Source organism: Aotus nancymaae, unplaced genomic scaffold (assembly GCF_030222135.1).
Source record: "Aotus nancymaae isolate 86718 unplaced genomic scaffold, 86718_ANA_hifiasm-v0.15.2.pri h1tg000041l, whole genome shotgun sequence".
In the NCBI taxonomy this organism is placed as follows: Eukaryota; Metazoa; Chordata; class Mammalia; order Primates; family Aotidae; genus Aotus; species Aotus nancymaae.
This window is the reverse complement of record NW_026988455.1, coordinates 35,855,195-35,873,872: the sequence shown is the minus strand read 5'-3', so window position 1 is coordinate 35,873,872 and position 18,678 is coordinate 35,855,195. Positions and strand designations below refer to the sequence as shown.

The window sequence follows — 18,678 nt, the reverse complement described above, 5'->3', positions numbered from 1 at the left end:
TTCTGAGCTCCGTCGCTGCTATTTGACCGGGAGGGAGACAGTGGGGCTGGAAGGGCCAGGATGTTGGAAGTGGCTGTCTCCGACGCCCCATCTGTCATCCTCCCACCAGAGGCCCTTCTCCCTCCCACTCGCCCTCGCCCAAGAACATTATATAATGGAGGTGCTGTTCTCTAAAGCTTTGCTCAGTGAATTAAATAGAGTTTGTAAGAAAATGCACAGACGTAAAACAGGCCGAGGAGAAATTCAAAACAACAGCAACAGGAAAAAGTTTTCCTGTTGAAGACACTGGGAAACTAAACATCTCCTAAAATAACCCCAAACTTGCGTTAACTTATTTTTGGCCATATATTAAAGCCCTGAGCTTAAAACATCATTTTTTTTTTTTTCTGTAGTAAAATAAGCGAATCCTATAAAAAAAAAAAAAAAAAAAAAAAACTTTAGGGCCTTTCTAAAAGACATGGGTAAAATAACTGTAACTCAGGCCCTCGCCAGCAAAAGAATGGGAAGATACAGAGAGCCTTGCAAGCTAAGGCCGGCCCTTCCCTGTCCCAGCACAGCATCGGGGCTGAGCAGGCCTGCATGGAGGCTAACCAAGTGGCCACAGGCAAACCCTGCTCACCATATGCCTTCAGCTCCAGAAGCAAAGCTCTGGGGCAGCCTTCCATGACCCACCTTCCTGCCCAAATATGACCTCCAGGGCTTATCACTGCTTTTGCTGTACTTTGATGTGTGATTATTTGATTCATACCTGACTTGCTCCACCAGACTGTACATTCCCTGAGAGCAGAGAGCATTGGTTGTGTAATACCTGCAGCCCTCACCACAGTGCCCGGCACATCGCAAGCACTCATCACATTCATCCAATCAGCAGACATCTCTAGCAGAGGGATTGAAAATGGCTGACCCAGATGGAGAAAATGTGCAAGCACCTTGAGTCCTGCCGGTTTGGAAGGCTGGGCTGCTGGGTTTAGGAGAGGCTGTTTTCTCTGTGGCAGCTCTGATCACCACCCCACCCAGGCCCCTTGTCCACGTCAATGGCCTTGCCCCTGTGGTTTTCAGGGTTACACTGAATTCTGTAGCAGGTCTGGTGGGTCTTTTCCAAATGATCTATGTCAAGAGCCCTAGCCAATCCCCAGGGCCTTCACAGAGGCAGGTAACCCAGGCCGCCTCGGGTATGGCTCAGGAACGTCATGCCTGTTCCTGGCTCCTCAAGCTGTCAAAGGCAGGCCCTCCTCTTTGGCACTTTCTTTCTTCCAGCTCTCGATGCCGATCTAACACCTTATTGGGGTTTCTTTATTTTCCTGCCTTGATGCTTTGTTGCACCTAAACATTCCTGTAGTTAGATTGGTTGTGCCAACCTGGATTAATGACATTCAACTCTCAGCCTGGGACAAACACCAAAGGAAGGTCATTGAAATCATAGGAGGTGACACCTCTGGCCTCCTTTCCTGCCCAATGCCTTGTCCAGCCCAATGCCTGCTCAGTGGGCAACAGTGGCATCCAAAGGGAAGGAGGTAGGTCCGAGGAAGGGATTTCTGAGCCCTCAGAGGATGGAAGGTGATATGGGACAGGTAAGAAAGAGTTGAGCTGTAGAAGCAGGAGTCATTGCCACTTCAGGAGGGACCCATATCAAACTATTTGCCCAGTGACCAGACTGAAGGAGGCATGGATATTACTTACTTTAATTTTTTTTTTGAGACAGCGTCTCACTCTGTCACTCAGGCCGTACTGCAGCAGTGCAATCCTGGCTCACTGCAACCTCAACCTCCTAGGCTCAAGAGATCCTCCTGCCTCAGCCTCCCGAGTAGCTAGAATTACAGGCACATGCCATCATGCCCAGCTAATTTTTGTATTTTTTGCAGAGATGGGGTCTCGCTCTCTTGCCCAGGCTAGTCTTGGATTCCTGGTTTCAAGCGATCCTCCCACCTGTCTCCCAAGTCCCTGGGATTACAGACATGAACAGGAAATGCCTAAGAAAGTGAAAATCTGTCACGTCTATGGGACAGTTTGCATGCTGGGCCATCTAAATAGAAATCTTTTTACCTTCATTGATTAACGAGTTAAAAGTTGAGCTGTATGATCCAAAATCCAGTGTGTAAGGCCTTTGCAAGTGGCCAGGAACAAAGGATTGAGCTTCCTGTGTGTGCTGGGAGCGCAGCCTCCTATCTGTGCCACTAGAGGGCAGCACCAGATCAGCAGCCGACGGGCCAATGGCACTGCTGCTCTAAACTCGACTTTAGAGTTTAGGGCAATTGGACCTGCTGTCTTCTGATGGGGAAAACCAGAAAGGCAGAGGGATATAGACAGGAGGAAAGGAGATGCTAGAAGCAAGTGTATTCCTTGTTCACATCAGATCATTTCAGCACTCCAAAGGAGATCGGTCCCACTTAAGGGACCTCAAATTTGATGGAGTCTGTCTTTGAAAACGACTGGCTTAGCACACAGCAAGAACAGGTGGGTGTCGGCAGGAAGAGAGGTCTGCGGTCCAAAGAGTGACCGAGAGCTTTAGGAGGTGGTGAGAGATGGCACCAAGAGGTCAGGAGAGATACAGAAAAGCGGAGGCAGGCAGCGCTGCCTCTGTGCATTGCATTTTAGCAGCATTCAGTGAGAAGCTTCTTTGAAGTGTGGCCCAGCTTGCCCGAAAGCGCCGCGGACAGCCAGGCTGGGCTCTGTACTCACTATTTGGCAGAGTCTGACAGCTGGTACTCCCTCCTCCTGTCGTAACACTCCTGGATGCCCGGATCTTGCCAGAGCTGCTTGATGGCCTCCGCCTGCTCCCTGGAGAGCGTGGTGACCTTGTCCACTTCCACTTCTCTGATGATCTGGGCATTTTCCTACTCAGAGGAAAGAGAACCTTGCATTAGGCAAAGGAAAGGAAGCCAACCCATTGGCAGTGTCGGGACAAGACTTGCCCTGCTCTGTGGATTTGGAGAGCTCTCGCTAGGTACGGGTGTGGTGGGCACCCTCCCAGGGGCTGCTAACCACCAAGACACTCCCTGCAGCCATGCTGAGTGGCGATGGTGTGGCTGCTTAGCTCCGTGGAGAGAGCCACTGAGGGCCCAAGACCTGCAGCTTCCGTGCCCAGCCACGTCCTGGGCCAGTTTCGCCAGCGTTCAACACCCAGTGGTGAACAGAGAGACACTGGAGCTATCATCCTACCAGCAAACTTTACTTCCTCATTAACACGTTACTCATTGGAGTATCCGCATAGCCAATGAGGCAATTTTAAAATGGCACAGCAAGGGTTGGGTGGTGGAAGCCGGTCCACGTGATACAGGCACTAAGGAGACACATTGTCTTTAGAGAACTGAAACACAGTAATACCAACTAATGATCTGTCTGGGATTTTGTTCTCTCTTTCCTTATTAAAAAAAAAAATTGGCCGGACGTGGTGGCTCATGCCTGTAATCCCAGAACTTTGGGAGGCGAAGGCAGGCGGTCATGAGGTCGGGAGTTTGAGATCAGCCTGGCCAATATGGTGAAAAACCATCTCTACTAAAAACACAAAAATTGCCCAGGCGTGGTGGCACGCACCTGTAATCCCAGCTACTTAGGAGGCTGAGGCAGAAGAATCGCTTGAACCTGGGAGGCAGAGGTTGCAGTGAGCTGAGATCACGCCACTGTACTCCAGCCAGGCGACACAGTGAGACTCCGTCTCAAAAAATAGAAAAATTAATGGACTTTACTTTTTAGAGCAGTTTTAGCTTCCCAGAAAACTTGTAGGGAAAGTACAGCGCGTCCCCACAGTCTGCCGTTTAGTCTCTAACGTCACTGATCCAACTCCTTCCCACTGGGAGACCCCTCCCAACGTGCTCCTCTTCCCATATCACTGATTACATTATCATATTTATTATTACTGTGATTATTAAATAATTATTGCTCTATTACTACAGTAATTGAGGCCATTATTACTGTAATTATTACTATTACAGCAGTTACCATTTATTGGCCATGTACTATGTGCCAATGCCTCTACATACATTATCTCATTTAATCAATGAGAGGCTAGCATGAGCCAGAAATCCTTCCAAACTTTAGAAAATGGAAAAGGTAAGGTTGGCCTCAGCCACAACATTTCCACATGTTGGCCCCAGACATTCAGTATCCTTTCCTTGGCTGCAAGTTGCAGCAGACAAGTGAATCCTGGCACGAGAAGCAGGGCCCCAGGCTCTTCCTCCCTATCCCATCTTCCTGCATCCCACGGCAATTACATCACCGTGCAGGGCTGGCTATGCCGGCAGCTGTGAGTCAGCAAAGCATCTGCTTGGTAGCTGGGATCTCAAGTATATATGGCATCCCCCGAACAGTAGCTTTTATCATGCGCTGTTCATCCTTATGATTATCCAACAGCAGGCCACAGAAAAGGAGGATCTTACACATCCACTTGACTCATCCAAGCCAAGGACTGTGATGAAATCGACACATCCATCCTGACAGTGCATATAAACTCTTCCTGGAGATCGTAGGATCTTCAGGCACGTAGGGTCTCAAACAAGCTCCAGGCAGATGGATCGGTGGAAAGTGTGCTAGACTGGGAATCAGGACCCTGAGTTATAAACAGCGTAGCTGGGACTCTTAAGGACCCCGAGTTACCTGCCTCAGTGTCCTCTTTTGTCAAATGAGCCATGATTTCCCTGAGTTATAAACAGCATAGCTGGGACTCTTAAGGACCCCAACGAGTTACCTGCCTCAGTGTCCTCTTTTGTCAAATGAGCCATGATTTCCAGGGGCACCTGAATTATAAAGTGTTACTCAAATGAACGTAGAATCGGCCTTTACTATTGTAGCAGATGTCTAATGAGTATTTCTTGTTTGCAAAAACAGGACACATTGGTAGCCTCTAAACCCTGACTTCTAATCCTGCCCACTGGCGTGCTGCTCATCATGAGCCCTCTTCCTGGCTGGCAAGAATGACGGATAGAGAACCTGGGCAGTGCCTGTCCAGTGCAGCACAGGAGAGCTCTCTCCCATGTCCTCCCCTCCTCTCGCCACCCTCTCACCTCCCAAACAGGTCAGCTGTGCTGAGCTCCACCCTCTTAATGTAAAATGTCTGTTTTCCTCTATGTCTTCATCACAGGCCAGGAAACGCCACGAGGGCAGAGCCGATGTCTTATTTGTTCTTATATCCCAGGACATAGTGCAGTGCCTTCTATTGCAAATAATAAGTGCCTTCTATTGATATGTGCATTCAGTAAACATCTGTGGTGCATATAAAATCATCTACCTAATAGACAGAAAATCATGAGAAAGTAAGAGTGAAAGCATGCTAGGGTGGAAGACGGAAGCCGTGCAGGTGACGGTGGAAGCACAAAGCAGGTCGGGGCAGTCCCTCAGAGGAGGAGATGGTCAGGCGACGCGTGGCCAATCTATAATTCCAGCTTGGGCCCCGGTGGCCCTCAGCGTCCTTGCTTCCTGTGGGCATGCCTCTTCTGCTGCTCTGCTAAGTTTCACTATCAAGTTTAGGTTAACTGCTGAGCGTCAGTGCAGCAACAACCATCAGGGCTGTGACGAATGCATTTCTATCTCTCCCTCTCACGAACACAATGGAGGACTGAACTTCAGGGTGAAGGAAATGTGAGCACTTTTGTCTCTTTTGAAAATAAAATTTACCAAAGACAAAAAACACATGATTATCTCAACAGATGCAGAGAACGCCTTTGACAAAATTCAACAGCCCTTTATGCTAAAAACTCTCAATAAACTAGGTATCAATGGAAATTGTCTCAAAACAATAAAAGCTATTTATGACAAACCCACAGCCAATACTGAATGCGCAAAAACTGGAAGCATTCCCTTCGAAAACTGGAACTAGACAAGGATGCCCTCTCTCACCACTCCTATTCAACATAATATTAGAAGTTCTAGCCAGGGCAATCAGGCAAGAGAGAGAAACAAAGGGTACTCAATTAGGAAAAGAGGAAGTCAAATTGTCTCTGTTTGCAGATGACATGGTTGTATATTTAGAAGACTCCATCGTCTCAGCCCAAACTCTCCTGAACCTCATAAGCAACTTCAGCAAAGTCTCAGGATACAAAATCAATGTGCAGAAATCACAAGAATTCCTTTACACCAATAACAGACCACAGCCAAATCATGAGCAAACTGCCATTCACAATTGCTACAAAGAGAATAAAATACGTAGGAATACAACTAACAAGGGATCTAAAGGACCTCTTCAAGGAGAACTACAAACCACTGCTCAAGGAAATAAGAGAGGACACACACAGACGGAAAAACATTCCATGCTCATGGTTAGGAAGAATCAATATCATGAAAATGGCCATACTGCCCAAAGTAATTTATAGATTCAATGCTATCCCCATCAAGCTACCAATGACCTTCTTCACAGAACTGGAAAAAACCACCTTAAACTTCATATGGAACCAAAAGAGAGCCGGCATAGCCAAGACAATCCTAAGCAAAAAGAACAAAGCTGGAGGCATTGTGCTACCTGACTTCAAATTATACTACAAGGCTACAGTAATCAAAACAGCATGGTATTGGTACCAAAACAGAGATATAGCCCAATGGAACAAAACAGAGGCCTCGGAAGTAACATCACACATCTACAACTATCTGATCTCTAACAAACGTGACAAAAACAGGCAATAGGGAAAGGATTCCCTATTTAATAAATGGTGTTGGGGAAACTGGCTAGCCATATGCAGGAAGCTGAAACTGGACCCCTTCCTTACACCTTATACAAAAATTAACTCCAGATGGATTAAAGATTTAAACATAAGATGTAACAAGAGAAGCAGGACTCCAAACTCTTCTTCCCTCTCCCATCTTCCTGAATCCCATGACAATTACATCACCATGCAGGGCTGGCTACACCGGCAGCTGTGAGTCAGCAAAACATAAGACCTAACACCATAAAAACCCTAGAAGAAAACTAGGCAATACCATTCAGAACATAGGCATAGGCAAGGACTTCATGAGTAAAACACCAAAAGCAATGGCAACAAAAGCCAAAATAGACACATGGGACCTAATTAAACTTAAGAGCTTCTGCACAGCAAAAGAAACTATCATTAGAGTGAACCAGCAACCAATAGAATGGGAAAAAATTTTGCCAGCTACCCATCTGACAAAAGGCTAATCTTCAGAATCTACAAAGAATTTAAACAAATTTATAAGAAAAAATCCAACCCCATCAAAAAATGGGCAAAGGATATGAACAGACACTTCTCAAAAGAAGACATTTATGTGGCCAACAAACATATGAAAAAAGTTCATCATTGCTCATTAGAGAAATGCAAATCACAACTACATTATCACACCAGTTAGAATGGCAATCATTATAAAATCAGGAGACAACGGATGCTGGAGAGGATGTGGAGAAATAGTGTACACTTTTACCCTGTTGGTGGGAGTGTAAATTAGTTCAACCTTTGTCAAAGACAGCATGGTAATTCCTCAAGGATCTAGACATAGAAATTCCATTTGACCCAGCAATCCCATTACTGGGTATATACCTAAAGGATTATAAATCATTCTATTATAAAGACACATGCACATGTATGTTCACTACAGCACTGTTTACAGTAGCAAAGACCTGGAACCAACCCAAATGCCCATCAATGATAGACTAGATAAAGAAAATGTGGCACATGTACATGGAATACTATGCAGCCATAAAAAAGGATGAGTTCATGTCCTTTGTAGGGACATGGATGAAGCTGGAAACCATCATTCTCAGCAAACTAACACAAGAACAGAAAACCAAACACCACATGTTCTCACTTATAAGTGAGAGTTGAACAATGAGAACAACACATGGGAAACAGAGAGGGGAACATCACACACTGGGGCCTTTTAGGGATTTGGGGGGCTAAGGGAGGGATAGCAGGGGGTGGGGCATTGGGGAGGGATAACATTAGGAGAAATACCTAATGTGGATGACGGGGGAATGGATGCAGCAAAACACCATGGCATGTGTATACCTATGTAACAATCCTGCACGAGCTGCGCATGTAACCCAGAACTTAAAGTCTAATTTAAAAAAAAAAGGAAATAAACTTTATGGCGGAACACAGTGGCTCACGCCAGTATTCCCAGCACTTTCAGAGGCTAAGGCAGGTAGATCACCTGAAGCCAGGAGTTCAAGATAAGCCTGGCCAACATGGTGAAATCTCATTTCTACCAAAAATACAAACATTAGCCAGGTTTGGTGGCACACACCTGTGATCCCAGCTACTTGGAAGGTGGAGGCAGGAGAATCGCTCGAACCTGGGAGGTGGAGGTTGCAGTGAGCTGAGACAGAGCCACTGCACTCCAGCCCAGGTGACAGCGCAAGACTCCATCTCCAAAAAATAGAAAAAGAAAGAGAGAAACTTTAAAGAGTGAGTAATGTACCACACTGCCTTTAATCTGCTGTGGTGATTTAGGAAGCATGAGGCAAGATGGAGCCTCCATCACCCAGGGCTCCTAAGTGACTACAATGAACAGAGATGCCCTCACTTGCCATACTGGATATGTGGCATCAATGAGAAATCAACTCACAAGTTATAATGAACAAAGTTAAGTAAGTTGAACTTACAAAGTACGTAAGTTAGTGCAGCATGACCTACTGCACGGATCCTGGCCGATACACGTTGCAATGGATAAACCCAGCCTTTGGCGCTTTTAGTAGAGAGAAAAAGTGGAACCCAGCGAGATAGTAAAGAGGAAAGGAAGCTTCTCCATAACAGTCTGGGAGTAGATATAGGTACGACCTCTCAGGTTACCAGGAGACCTCACCAGGAGAGGAAGACATATTGTCTGTTTAGCCAGGTGAAGGGAATGTGGAGAATCTGGCTTGAAAGAAGCAGAGAGCTAAGCCTCTTTGGAAACCCAACTGTAGAACTTGAATTTGGAGCAGACTGTACCTAAGAGGCCCGGAAATACTCCAAGTTCAGAGGTCACTCCCTGGTTAGTTTTCCTACCTGTTAAGACTGTTTTTTCCCGTTTCTTTTTTTTTTTTTTTTTTTTTTTTTTTAAGACAGAGTCTCACTCTGTCTCCCAGGCTGGAGTGCAATGACGTGATCTCAGCTCACTGCAACCTCTACCCCCGGGGTTCAAGTGATTCTCCTGCCTCAGCCTCCTGAGTAGTTAGGATTACAGGTGTCCGCCACCATGCCTGGCTAATTTTTGTATTTTTAGTAGAAATGGCATTTCACCATGTAGGACATTGTGGTCTCAAACTCCTGACCTCAGGTGATCCACCCACCTCGACCTCCCAAAGTGCTGGGATTACAGGCATGAGCCACCATGCTCAGCCGATTTTTTTTTTTTAAGATTGGTCAAATGTGAATAATTAACTACCTTACCATGTCATGCATCCTTTCTCCCTCTGTGTGTGTGCAAACACACACACACTTCACACCCACATTGGTCAACACACACATTTGCTTTCTTCCTGAAACATTTGAGGATAAGTTGCAGGCACAACGCCGCTTTATCTCTAAAGACTTGATTGTGATTTCCTAAAAACAAGGACATCATCCTGCATAATCACAGGATAATGATCAACATCAGGAGCTTAGCATGGACACAACATTAGTATCCAGTCTTCAGGCCTCATCCAAAGTTTGCCACTTGTTCCAGGAATGTTCTTCATCTGGCCTGGAGCCCAGCGGAGGATCACATGTTGCCTCTAGTGGTTGTGCTCTTTAGTCTCCATATATCTGGAAAAGGTCTTGATCAGAGAAGTCACTTTCATCATTCTAAATGAGAATGGCCTAGCAAGGGTCTGTTCTTCGGTCACAAGTCATTACAAGGATGGCTGGTGGAAAGAGCAGCTGAGGCCCCAGAGAATGTTCCAGGGCAAGTATTAGGAAGGGCAGGGAGGAATGAGAAAGAGAGTACCCCATTACCTCTACTTAAATACCATTTTTAATTGGAATATGGAATATGAAATGAATGACTTTTCGTAGACCATTAACAATGTCTGTGTATTACAAGAATGGCGTTGGCTGGGCACGGTGACTCACACCTGTAATCCCACCATTTTGGGAGGCCAAGATGGGAGGATCGCTTCAGCCTAGGAATTTAAGTCCAGCTGGGCAACATGGTGAGACCCCATCTCTACAAACAGTACAAAAATTAGCCAGGCATCGTGGCCTGTGCCTGTAGTTCCAGCTACTCAGGAGGCTGAGGTGGGAGGACTGCTTAAGCCTGAAAGGTCAAGGCTGCAATGAGCTCCGGCCTGAGTGAAAGAGATACTGTCTCAAAAGTAATAATAATAATGACCCAAAAGAGTGGAGTTTTGTGCATAGTTCCCTCTGGTTTGGCAGGAAGCTCAACCATAGGTGTGTGGATACTTTGATGGGCACATTCAAACAGCCTCTATGGCACCTGCACTCTGGGCACAACGGGCCCTCATGCACTGTGGGGAAAGCATTTAAGGCTGGCTTCATCTCAGGGAAAGAGAGGACAGAGTCGGAAGAGGACCAGGGTTGGGGGAGAAGTGACTCGGGTGGGACGCACACTGAGTTTGAGGTGAGATGGCCAGCATCTAAGTGGAGGCGTCTAAAAGGCAGATGGATAAAAAAGGTCTGTCTGTGGTTCACAGAGAGTCCTAGGCTAGAGAAACATCATGAATTGAAATTGCCTAACATTCATTTAATTGAAATAAAAAAAATCAATCGGAAAGGAGTAAATATTACAGGAGCAAACTCAGTGATGCAGAAACATGACCAGGCTCTCAAAACTGAGCTCATAACTGGCTTTCTCTTTTTCCTTTCTCAAACAAAATCACCATATTCACTGCTCTGACAGGGGAACCTGGGAAACAGATGTCCTCCGTGTGTGTTTCGTTTGGAAATTCCCAGCTAACAGTAAAAGGAGCTGCTGCTGAAGTGGCACCCTGCCGGTTTCATGCAGGGATCCGCAGCTGTCCGTCATGGTTCCTGTCGAGAGCATGATAAGTCCCTCTGGCTGGGACCCAGAGCCCAGCAGGCAGCCCTGTCTCTACCAGATCTTCCCCACAGGGGAAGTGGGGGGAGGGTTCCCGCCCTATGAATGAATGCCCCAGGACAGCAGGGACCCAAGCTCTCTGTTCAAGACCAACTTTCCCAAATAAGCCAGAGTCCCTGTTCCTTTGTTAGATCATTAAGCATTTTGGTTAAATTTTATATTTTTAATTTCTACTTATATTTTAATTGACAAAACTGTATATATTATGGCTACAATATGGTGTTCTGATATATGCACACATTGTGGAATGGCTAAATCAAGCATTTAACATTTGTATTACCTTACAGGCTTATTGTTTTGTGGTGAGAACTTAAAAATCTCCCTCAGCAATTTTCTCTTTTCTCTTTTCGAGATACGGTCACGTTCTGTCCCCGGGCTGGAGTGCAGTGGTGCAATCGCGGTTCACTGCAACCTCCACTTCCTGGGTTCAAGCAGTTCTCCTGCCTTATCCTCCTGAGAAGTGGGGATGACAGGTGCCTGCCACCACGCCCGGCTAACTTTTGTATTTTTAGTGCAGATGGGGTTTCATCATGTTGGCCAGGCTGGTCTCCAACTCCTGACCTCAAGTGATCTGCCCGCCTCGGCCTCCCAAAGTCCTGGGATTACAGGCATGAGCCACCATGCCCAGCCTGCAATTTTCAAATATACTATATATTATTATTAACTTAGTCACCATGATATACAGTAGACCTCCTGAGGGAATTGCTCCTGTCTAGCTAAGGTTTTGTTAAAGTTAATATTCGTTAACATATTGGCACGGTTCGGCTCTGTGTCCTCACCCAAATGTCATCCTGAATTGTACTCCCCACTATCCCCAAGCGTCGACGGAGGGACGTGCTGGAAGTTGATTGGATGATGGGGTGATTTCTCCCATGCTGTTCTCGTGATAGCCAGTGAGTTCTCATGAGATCTGATGGTTTTATTAGTGTTTGACAGTTTCCCCTTCACACTCTCTCCTGCTGCCTGTGAAGAAGGTGCCTGCTTTCCCTTCTGCCCTGACTGTAACTTTCCTGAGGCCTCCTCAGCCATGAGGACCTGTGAGTCAATTAAACCTCTTTCCTTTATAAATCACCTAGTCTCCAGTATGTCTTTATAGCAGTGTGAGAACGGACGAATATGCGTATCATAGATAATACAAAGTTACTATTTCAAGTGTCTATTGTGATGTGTAATATCTATAAGCTTTGTAAAAACAAGTGAGATTAAGATAAAATATATTATTAAATAAGAAAATTCTTTGTAGCATAGCATTTCTGACTTTTGTAAAATCACCCCTCTTTAACAACTACAGAATTATACAGCACGTTTTACGTGTCCAGAATGTTTTACATGTCCACTCTGTGTTCTATTAAACAAAAATTATAAAGTAAAATTTCAATATTCTGTAATCATCAGCTTCTGGAGCAAAACATAAAATCATAAAGAAAACGCCAGTTAACTATGCCAGAGGAAGGAAATTTTCCTGTAGAAAATAAAAAGGAACTTCTCCTTCTGGTAAAGGAAGATGGCTAGGAAATTTGAATCAACTCTCCCACTAAGGCCAGCTAAAAACGGCAGACAAAACATTTGGCAAATATGCTTGAAAGCATTAGAAAGCTAACCCAGGCCTGGCACAGTGGCCTATGCCTGTAGTCCCAGAACTTTGGGAAGCCAAAGCAGATGGATCACTTGAGGCCAGGAGTTTGAGACCAGCCTGGCCAACATTGTGAAACCCCCTCTCTACTAAAAATACAAAAAATTAGCTGGGTGTGTGGTGCATACTTATAATCCCAGCTAGTCTGGAGGCTGAGGCAGGAGAATCGCTTGAACCTGGGAGGTGGAAGTTGCAGGGAGTTGAGATCACACAGTTGCACTCCAGCCTGGGCAATAGAGCAAGACTATGTCTCAAAAAAAAGAAAGAAAGCAAACGCAATAATGCAACAGTTAATAACTGCTAAGCCACTACGCAGAGGAAGACAGCGCCCAAGCAGATGAGTCCTGCAATGTGGATGCTTTACTCCTGGGGCTTCTGCCAACTCTGGAAGAGACAGTTGATGGTTAAGCAGCTCTTTTTCCAACATCACAGGGCTAGAGTGACAAGGATTGAGGTCTAAGGCTCTGCAAGAGTAAAAGACCTCATACACCCCCTGGCTCTGCATTGGGATTCCACAGAGCAGCCCTGAGGGTTTCGCAACTCAGCTTGGAATCATGACAATCGCGGATATCAAGTACACCCAGACACCTGGCAGAAGAAAAGGAAACACCTTTCTGGAGTTTGGAAGATAACATCTTCCTCATCCTCAAATAGTTTTTTCAAATATGTGTCCAGGGTACCACCCAAAATAATCAAGCATAAGAAGATGGGACAACTGCAAACACAGGTGACAAATAAAAAGAAGGAAAAAGATCTGGCATGCAAACAGTAACCCAGAGGAAACTGAAGTCCCTCTACTAAGATAAAAGCAGACTTTGGCGCGATGGCTCACGCCTGTAATCCCAGCACTTTGGGAGGCTGAGGCGGGTGGATCACCTGAGGTCAGGAGTTCGAGACCAGCCTGGCCAACATGGTGAAACCCTGTTTCTACTAAAAATAAAAAATTAGCCGGGTGTGGTGGTGCACGCCTGTAATCTCAGCTACTCGGGAGGCTGAGGCAGAACTGCTTGAACCTGGGAGGCAGAGGTTGCAGTAAGCCGAGATTGCGCCATTGCACTCTGGCCTGGGCAAGAGAGAGAGACTTCGTCTCACACACACACACACAAAAAGCAGACTTCAAGGTGGAAAGCATAGCTAGGACTAGAAGAGAGGGATATTTCGAATGACAAAAAGATTCAGAAAGACACAGCAGTTCTAAAGTTTTATGTAGCTATTAACATAGGATCAAAATCTATGGAGCAAAATTTCACAGACAGAAACAGAGATTTGAACATACCTCTCTCACTAACTCGTAGTGTAAACGAAAAACTCAGTTAAAATACAGACAATTCAAACATTATGATCAGCAAATTTGAACTTATGGATACATTTTGATGCATTCAAAGTAACTGTAGAATAAATACTTTTTAAAAACACACCATGAATATTTATAAAAATGACCACTGAATTACTAATACTTCATGTAAAATACTCGGTTTTCCAGCTTCGTTTGATCAATTTTCATCTTCTCTAGAACCTCTAAGCTCAGCAGGGATTCAGATCCCTCCCTCCCGCCCCTGCAAGCTCACTCCACCCACTCTGCAGACATCTGAATATCAAGTACTGGGCTAAAGCCACCTAGACTTGTCCCATCTCCCACGCACTCAGAATGGAAAGCTTATTAAACCCAGTTCAAGATTCAACAGAAATCTTTATTTCTACTACCATCTTTGTCCTTCTCTTTCCTTTCCTCTTTTCTCTAACAAAAATAAATAACAGAATTTACTGGCCACAGAGTGTTGGCGTGAGGGGCCAAGGTAGTTACTCTATCTTCTCATCAGTCAAAACTTCAGTGGGGGCTGGGCATCATAATTAATCCCAGCAATTTGGGAGGCCAAAGTGGGAGGATCACTTAAAGTCAGGAGTTCGAGACCAGCGTAGGCAACGAAACAAGTACCACATCTCTAAAAAATTAATTAATTAATAAAAACAAATTAGCTGAGCATGGTGATGCATGCCCGTAGTCCCGGCTACTCTGGAGGCTGTGGTGGCGGGTGGATCATTTGAGCCAGGTGCTGGAGACTAGAGTAAGCTATGATTGTATTAATCCCTTCCAGCCTGAGCAACAGAGCAAGACCCTGTCTCTGGGCGGGGGAGGGGAACCAGAAACTTCAGTGTATTTCACTAAAAAGGCTCTTTCCAAAGGCTCCTGTGATAAAATACTTAAACACCTGTAGCTACGTGAATGTGAACAATGCAGTTGAGAGATGGTATGCATGGCCTCGTGCTGGCTTAGCTGAGTCTACTGATGTTTTTCAGAATGCCCCACCATGTTTGGGTTCTGGGTCAGGGCTGGCCACAGAAAAAACAGAAAGAGATTTGCAAGGCAGAGGGACACAGAGGGACACAGCTGCTGTTTGGGTCTGGAAGTCAGAGGCCTGCTTCTGCTTAAAAACAGTCCAGCTCATATCCTTCCCTCACTTTTGAATGGGCTTGTTTTTTTCTTGTAAATCTGTTTTAGTTCTTTGTAGATTCTGGATATTAGCCCTTTGTCAGATGGGTAAATTGCAAAAATTTTTTCCCATTCTGTTGGTTGCCGGTTCACTCTAATGGTTGTTTCTTTTGCTGAACAGAAAATCAAACACCACATGTTCTCACTCATAGGTGGGTGTTGAACAATAAGAACACATGGACAGAGGGAGGGGAGCATCACACACTGAGGTCTGTTGGGGGGAACTAGGGGAGGGACAGTGTGGGGTGGGGAGTTGAGGAGGGATAGCATGGGGAGAAATGCCAGATATAGGTGATGGGGATGGAGGCAGCAAATCACACTGCCACATGTGTACCTATGCAACAATCCTTCATGTTCTTCACATGTACCCCAAAACCTAAAATGCAATAAAACATATATATATCTATTTTAAAAAAAGAAATATAAAAATACATAGCACTCAAAAAGGCAAAATTTAAAAAAAAGAAAAAAAAGTCCAGCTGATCTACTGGTCAACCTCGCAGGTGCCCTCAGCACATTTAACTTTTGCCTGGATCTTCTTCACATCCTGGGGCAGGCACACGTGCAGATCTGTGGCCAAGGGTGCCAGCTGCTTCTGCTATAAGTCACCTGCACCGTCAGGATGGAGGTGGTGAGGCATGCGCGGCTTCCAGCTCATCCCCCGGAATCCACTTGGCTTTTGTGGGCTCTGCTTGGTCTTTGCATTTCCAGGCTGCCCTTGCTCTTCTCAGCTTTGCATCCCCGTTTTCTCCCTGACTGCCAGTCCTGCTGACCTACAGGGACGTCAGGCTCTCCCCCAGACATGCAGCAGAAACCCTTCCAGCGCCTTCTTTGCAGTTCCAGCAGCAAACATGATTCAGTCCCTGTCATGAGGCCACCGTTCCCAGCACTCTGTGAAACTCTGATTCGCTGACACACAAGAGCTTCCGTGACAGTCCACTCAATTCTATGTATCAGCAAAATCCCCGATCACCTTAGGTCCAGGGAGAGGTAGCTGAGGCTTCAGTTGGGGTGACCTAAATGTCCCACACTCAGCAGGCAGACTCGTTCACCACTCAGTGCACAGCGTCACACTCCTGCTTCGTGCCTGATCCAGGGCTGGCTGCTGGGAATAGAAACAGGTCCTAACCCTGAGGATTTCAGAATTCCAGCTATCCTTTTGAGTGGGAATGGACACAGAGCCCCACGTGAATGCTGAGCTCAAAGGAAAGGAGACATTTCCACTGGGGATGAGTGAAGGGTTGGGCTGACTAGCACTTCCCACTAGGGGTGGCCTGATGGGTGGAAGGAGAAGGGGCTACATCTCCCCTTCTTGCTGCCACAAACAGGGCTTCCTGCCTGTGCTTGCCAAAGACGGCTCTGTGTATGGAGTGGGGGTACAGGAAGGGGACCAGACGAACCTTTGCTACGTCGTGTTTTATGTAACGTGCCTTTCCCTACGATGCTCTGGAGAGCGCCTAAACCTCCAGTAGAACACAGTCAAGTGAAAATTTCCAAGCAGCATCAGGTAGCCCAGCTCCCTCAATACGCTCCAAAAAAGGAATGCATGCATTTGGTCAATGGGGCTGCTTCTCAGAAAAAATTGTTTTGGGGCCCAGCAAGGTGGCTCATGTGTAATCCCAGCATGTTAGGAGGTCAGCGGAAGGTCCATTTGAAGCCAGAAGTCCCAGACCAGCCTGGGAAGCAAAGTAAGACCTGTCTCTAAAAAGAAAAAAAAAGAAAAGGAAAAGAAATTAGCCAGGTGTGGTGGCATGTGCCTGTAGTCCCAGCTACTTGGTGGCTGAGGCAGAAGGATCACTTGAGCCCAGGAGCTGGAGGCTGGAGCGAGCCATGATCATGCCACTGCACTCCAGCCTGGGCGACAGCAAGACCCCAGCTTTAAAAAATATCTATTTGTTTGGGCCAATTACTTGTATGTGCCCAGGGTCCATTAAATATGGTCACGTTATGTAGGAAGATAGAGTTTTCTGCCCCTTGTTCGCGATCTTGTTCCTTCCCCGCCTTCTCTAGTTGAGAGTTCTTTTAGTTCTTTAGCACATAAAAATTGTTTTATCACCTGGAACCAACCCAAATGCCCACTGATGATAGACTGGACAGGGAAAATGTAGCACATATGCACCATGGAATACTATGCAGCCATAAAAAATGATGAGTTCGTGTCCTTTGTAGGGACATGGACGAACCTGGAAACCATCATTCTCAGTAAACTGACACAAGAACAGAAAATCAAACATCGCATGTTCTCACTCATAGACGGGTGTTGAACAATGAGAACACATGGACACAGGGAGGGGAGCATCACACACTGGAGCCTATTGGAGGGGGACTAGGGGAGGGACAGCAGGGGGTGGGGAGGTTGGGGAGGGATGACATGGGGAGAAATGCCAAATATAGATGACAGGGGGATGGAGGCAGCAAACCATCTTGCCAAGTATGTACCTATGCAACAGTCCTGCATGATCTGCACATGTACCCCAGAACCTAAAGTACAATTAAAAAAAATTGTTTTATCACTGACAGCACAATTTAGCAAGAGGAAGATCTCTTTTGCCTGTGCCTATCTTCAGAATCTGCAGAGCCTGCTTCTGGGAAGATGGCAGAGTTTACTCCAAATTCTCCAGTGACCAGGGCCAGGAAGACTGGGCTCTGCAGGGAAAGGCAGAGGCAGAAAACGTGAGCGACCAGAGAGGCAGGGCTCAGGGAGCCCTCAGACCAAAAGGCCCCGCCACAGAGAAAGTAACACCTGTAGGCTTCCTGCAGCAGCACAATCAGCTGTGAGAAATCTCATCCTCTTTTTGACGTTGGATTATGTTCACAGCCCTTCCAGACAAGGAAGTGTTACTAAAGGCTTACAGTTATTCAACAAAACAAAACATCAACAAGGCTTCAATTTAAGAACAGGTTGGTTTCAGAAACTTGTTTGTAAACTTGGTTATTGGGAGCTCAAAGTATTTTCCCACTAAGCCAGGATGGCCACGGGTCCAGCACATCCTATTTTGCTTTCTTCCTGGGCTGGAGGGTTGGGCTGTCTCCCCCAGCCTTCCTGGCAGTTGGGTGGGCCCGTGTAACTGAGTTCTGAGTCAGGGAGTTTGGGCTGAAGCAATGCGTGCAATGATCAGGCCTGACTTCCAACACCTCCCATGCCACGCCCCTCCATCTTTCTTTTTCCATTTCTCAGCTGACGGAGGAGGGGTTGGGGTAGACACTCAGGATGACAGGGATCTGGATTTTCAATGACTGTGCGGAGCAGAGCCCAAGTACCACACCCTCTCCAACTTATGCTGAATGGACATGGATGTGACTAAAAAATCAACGTCATTTTGCTAAGCCACTAAAGTTGGGGTACTGGTTTATTATTTTAACTTTAGTAAATTTTACTTTATATAGCCAACGAGAGAGAGAAATGAGAGGTTCTAGGCAGCCTAAAGAAATCCATTTAACTAGTGCAGAGATGATGTACCATCATACCAAGTACAAATTCTAGCTACAAGTTTAGTGCAGTTCATGTACCATTTTTTTGTTTTGTTTTGAGACGGAGTCTTACTCTGCCACCCAGGCTGGAGTGCAGTGGTGTGATCTTGACTTATTGCAACCT

At 46.0% G+C, this 18,678-nt stretch overlaps 1 protein-coding gene across 1 annotated transcript in view; it reads right to left on the bottom strand.

Annotated features, from left to right (window-relative positions):
• GNA14 (G protein subunit alpha 14) overlaps positions 1 to 18,678 on the bottom strand; it is a 223,383-nt gene that overhangs the window by 8,552 nt on the left and 196,153 nt on the right. Inside the window, exon 3 of the mRNA XM_012435583.3 lies at positions 2,680 to 2,834. Within this exon, the coding sequence (XP_012291006.2) occupies positions 2,680 to 2,834 (155 nt within the window). The remainder of the gene's footprint in view (positions 1 to 2,679; positions 2,835 to 18,678) is intronic.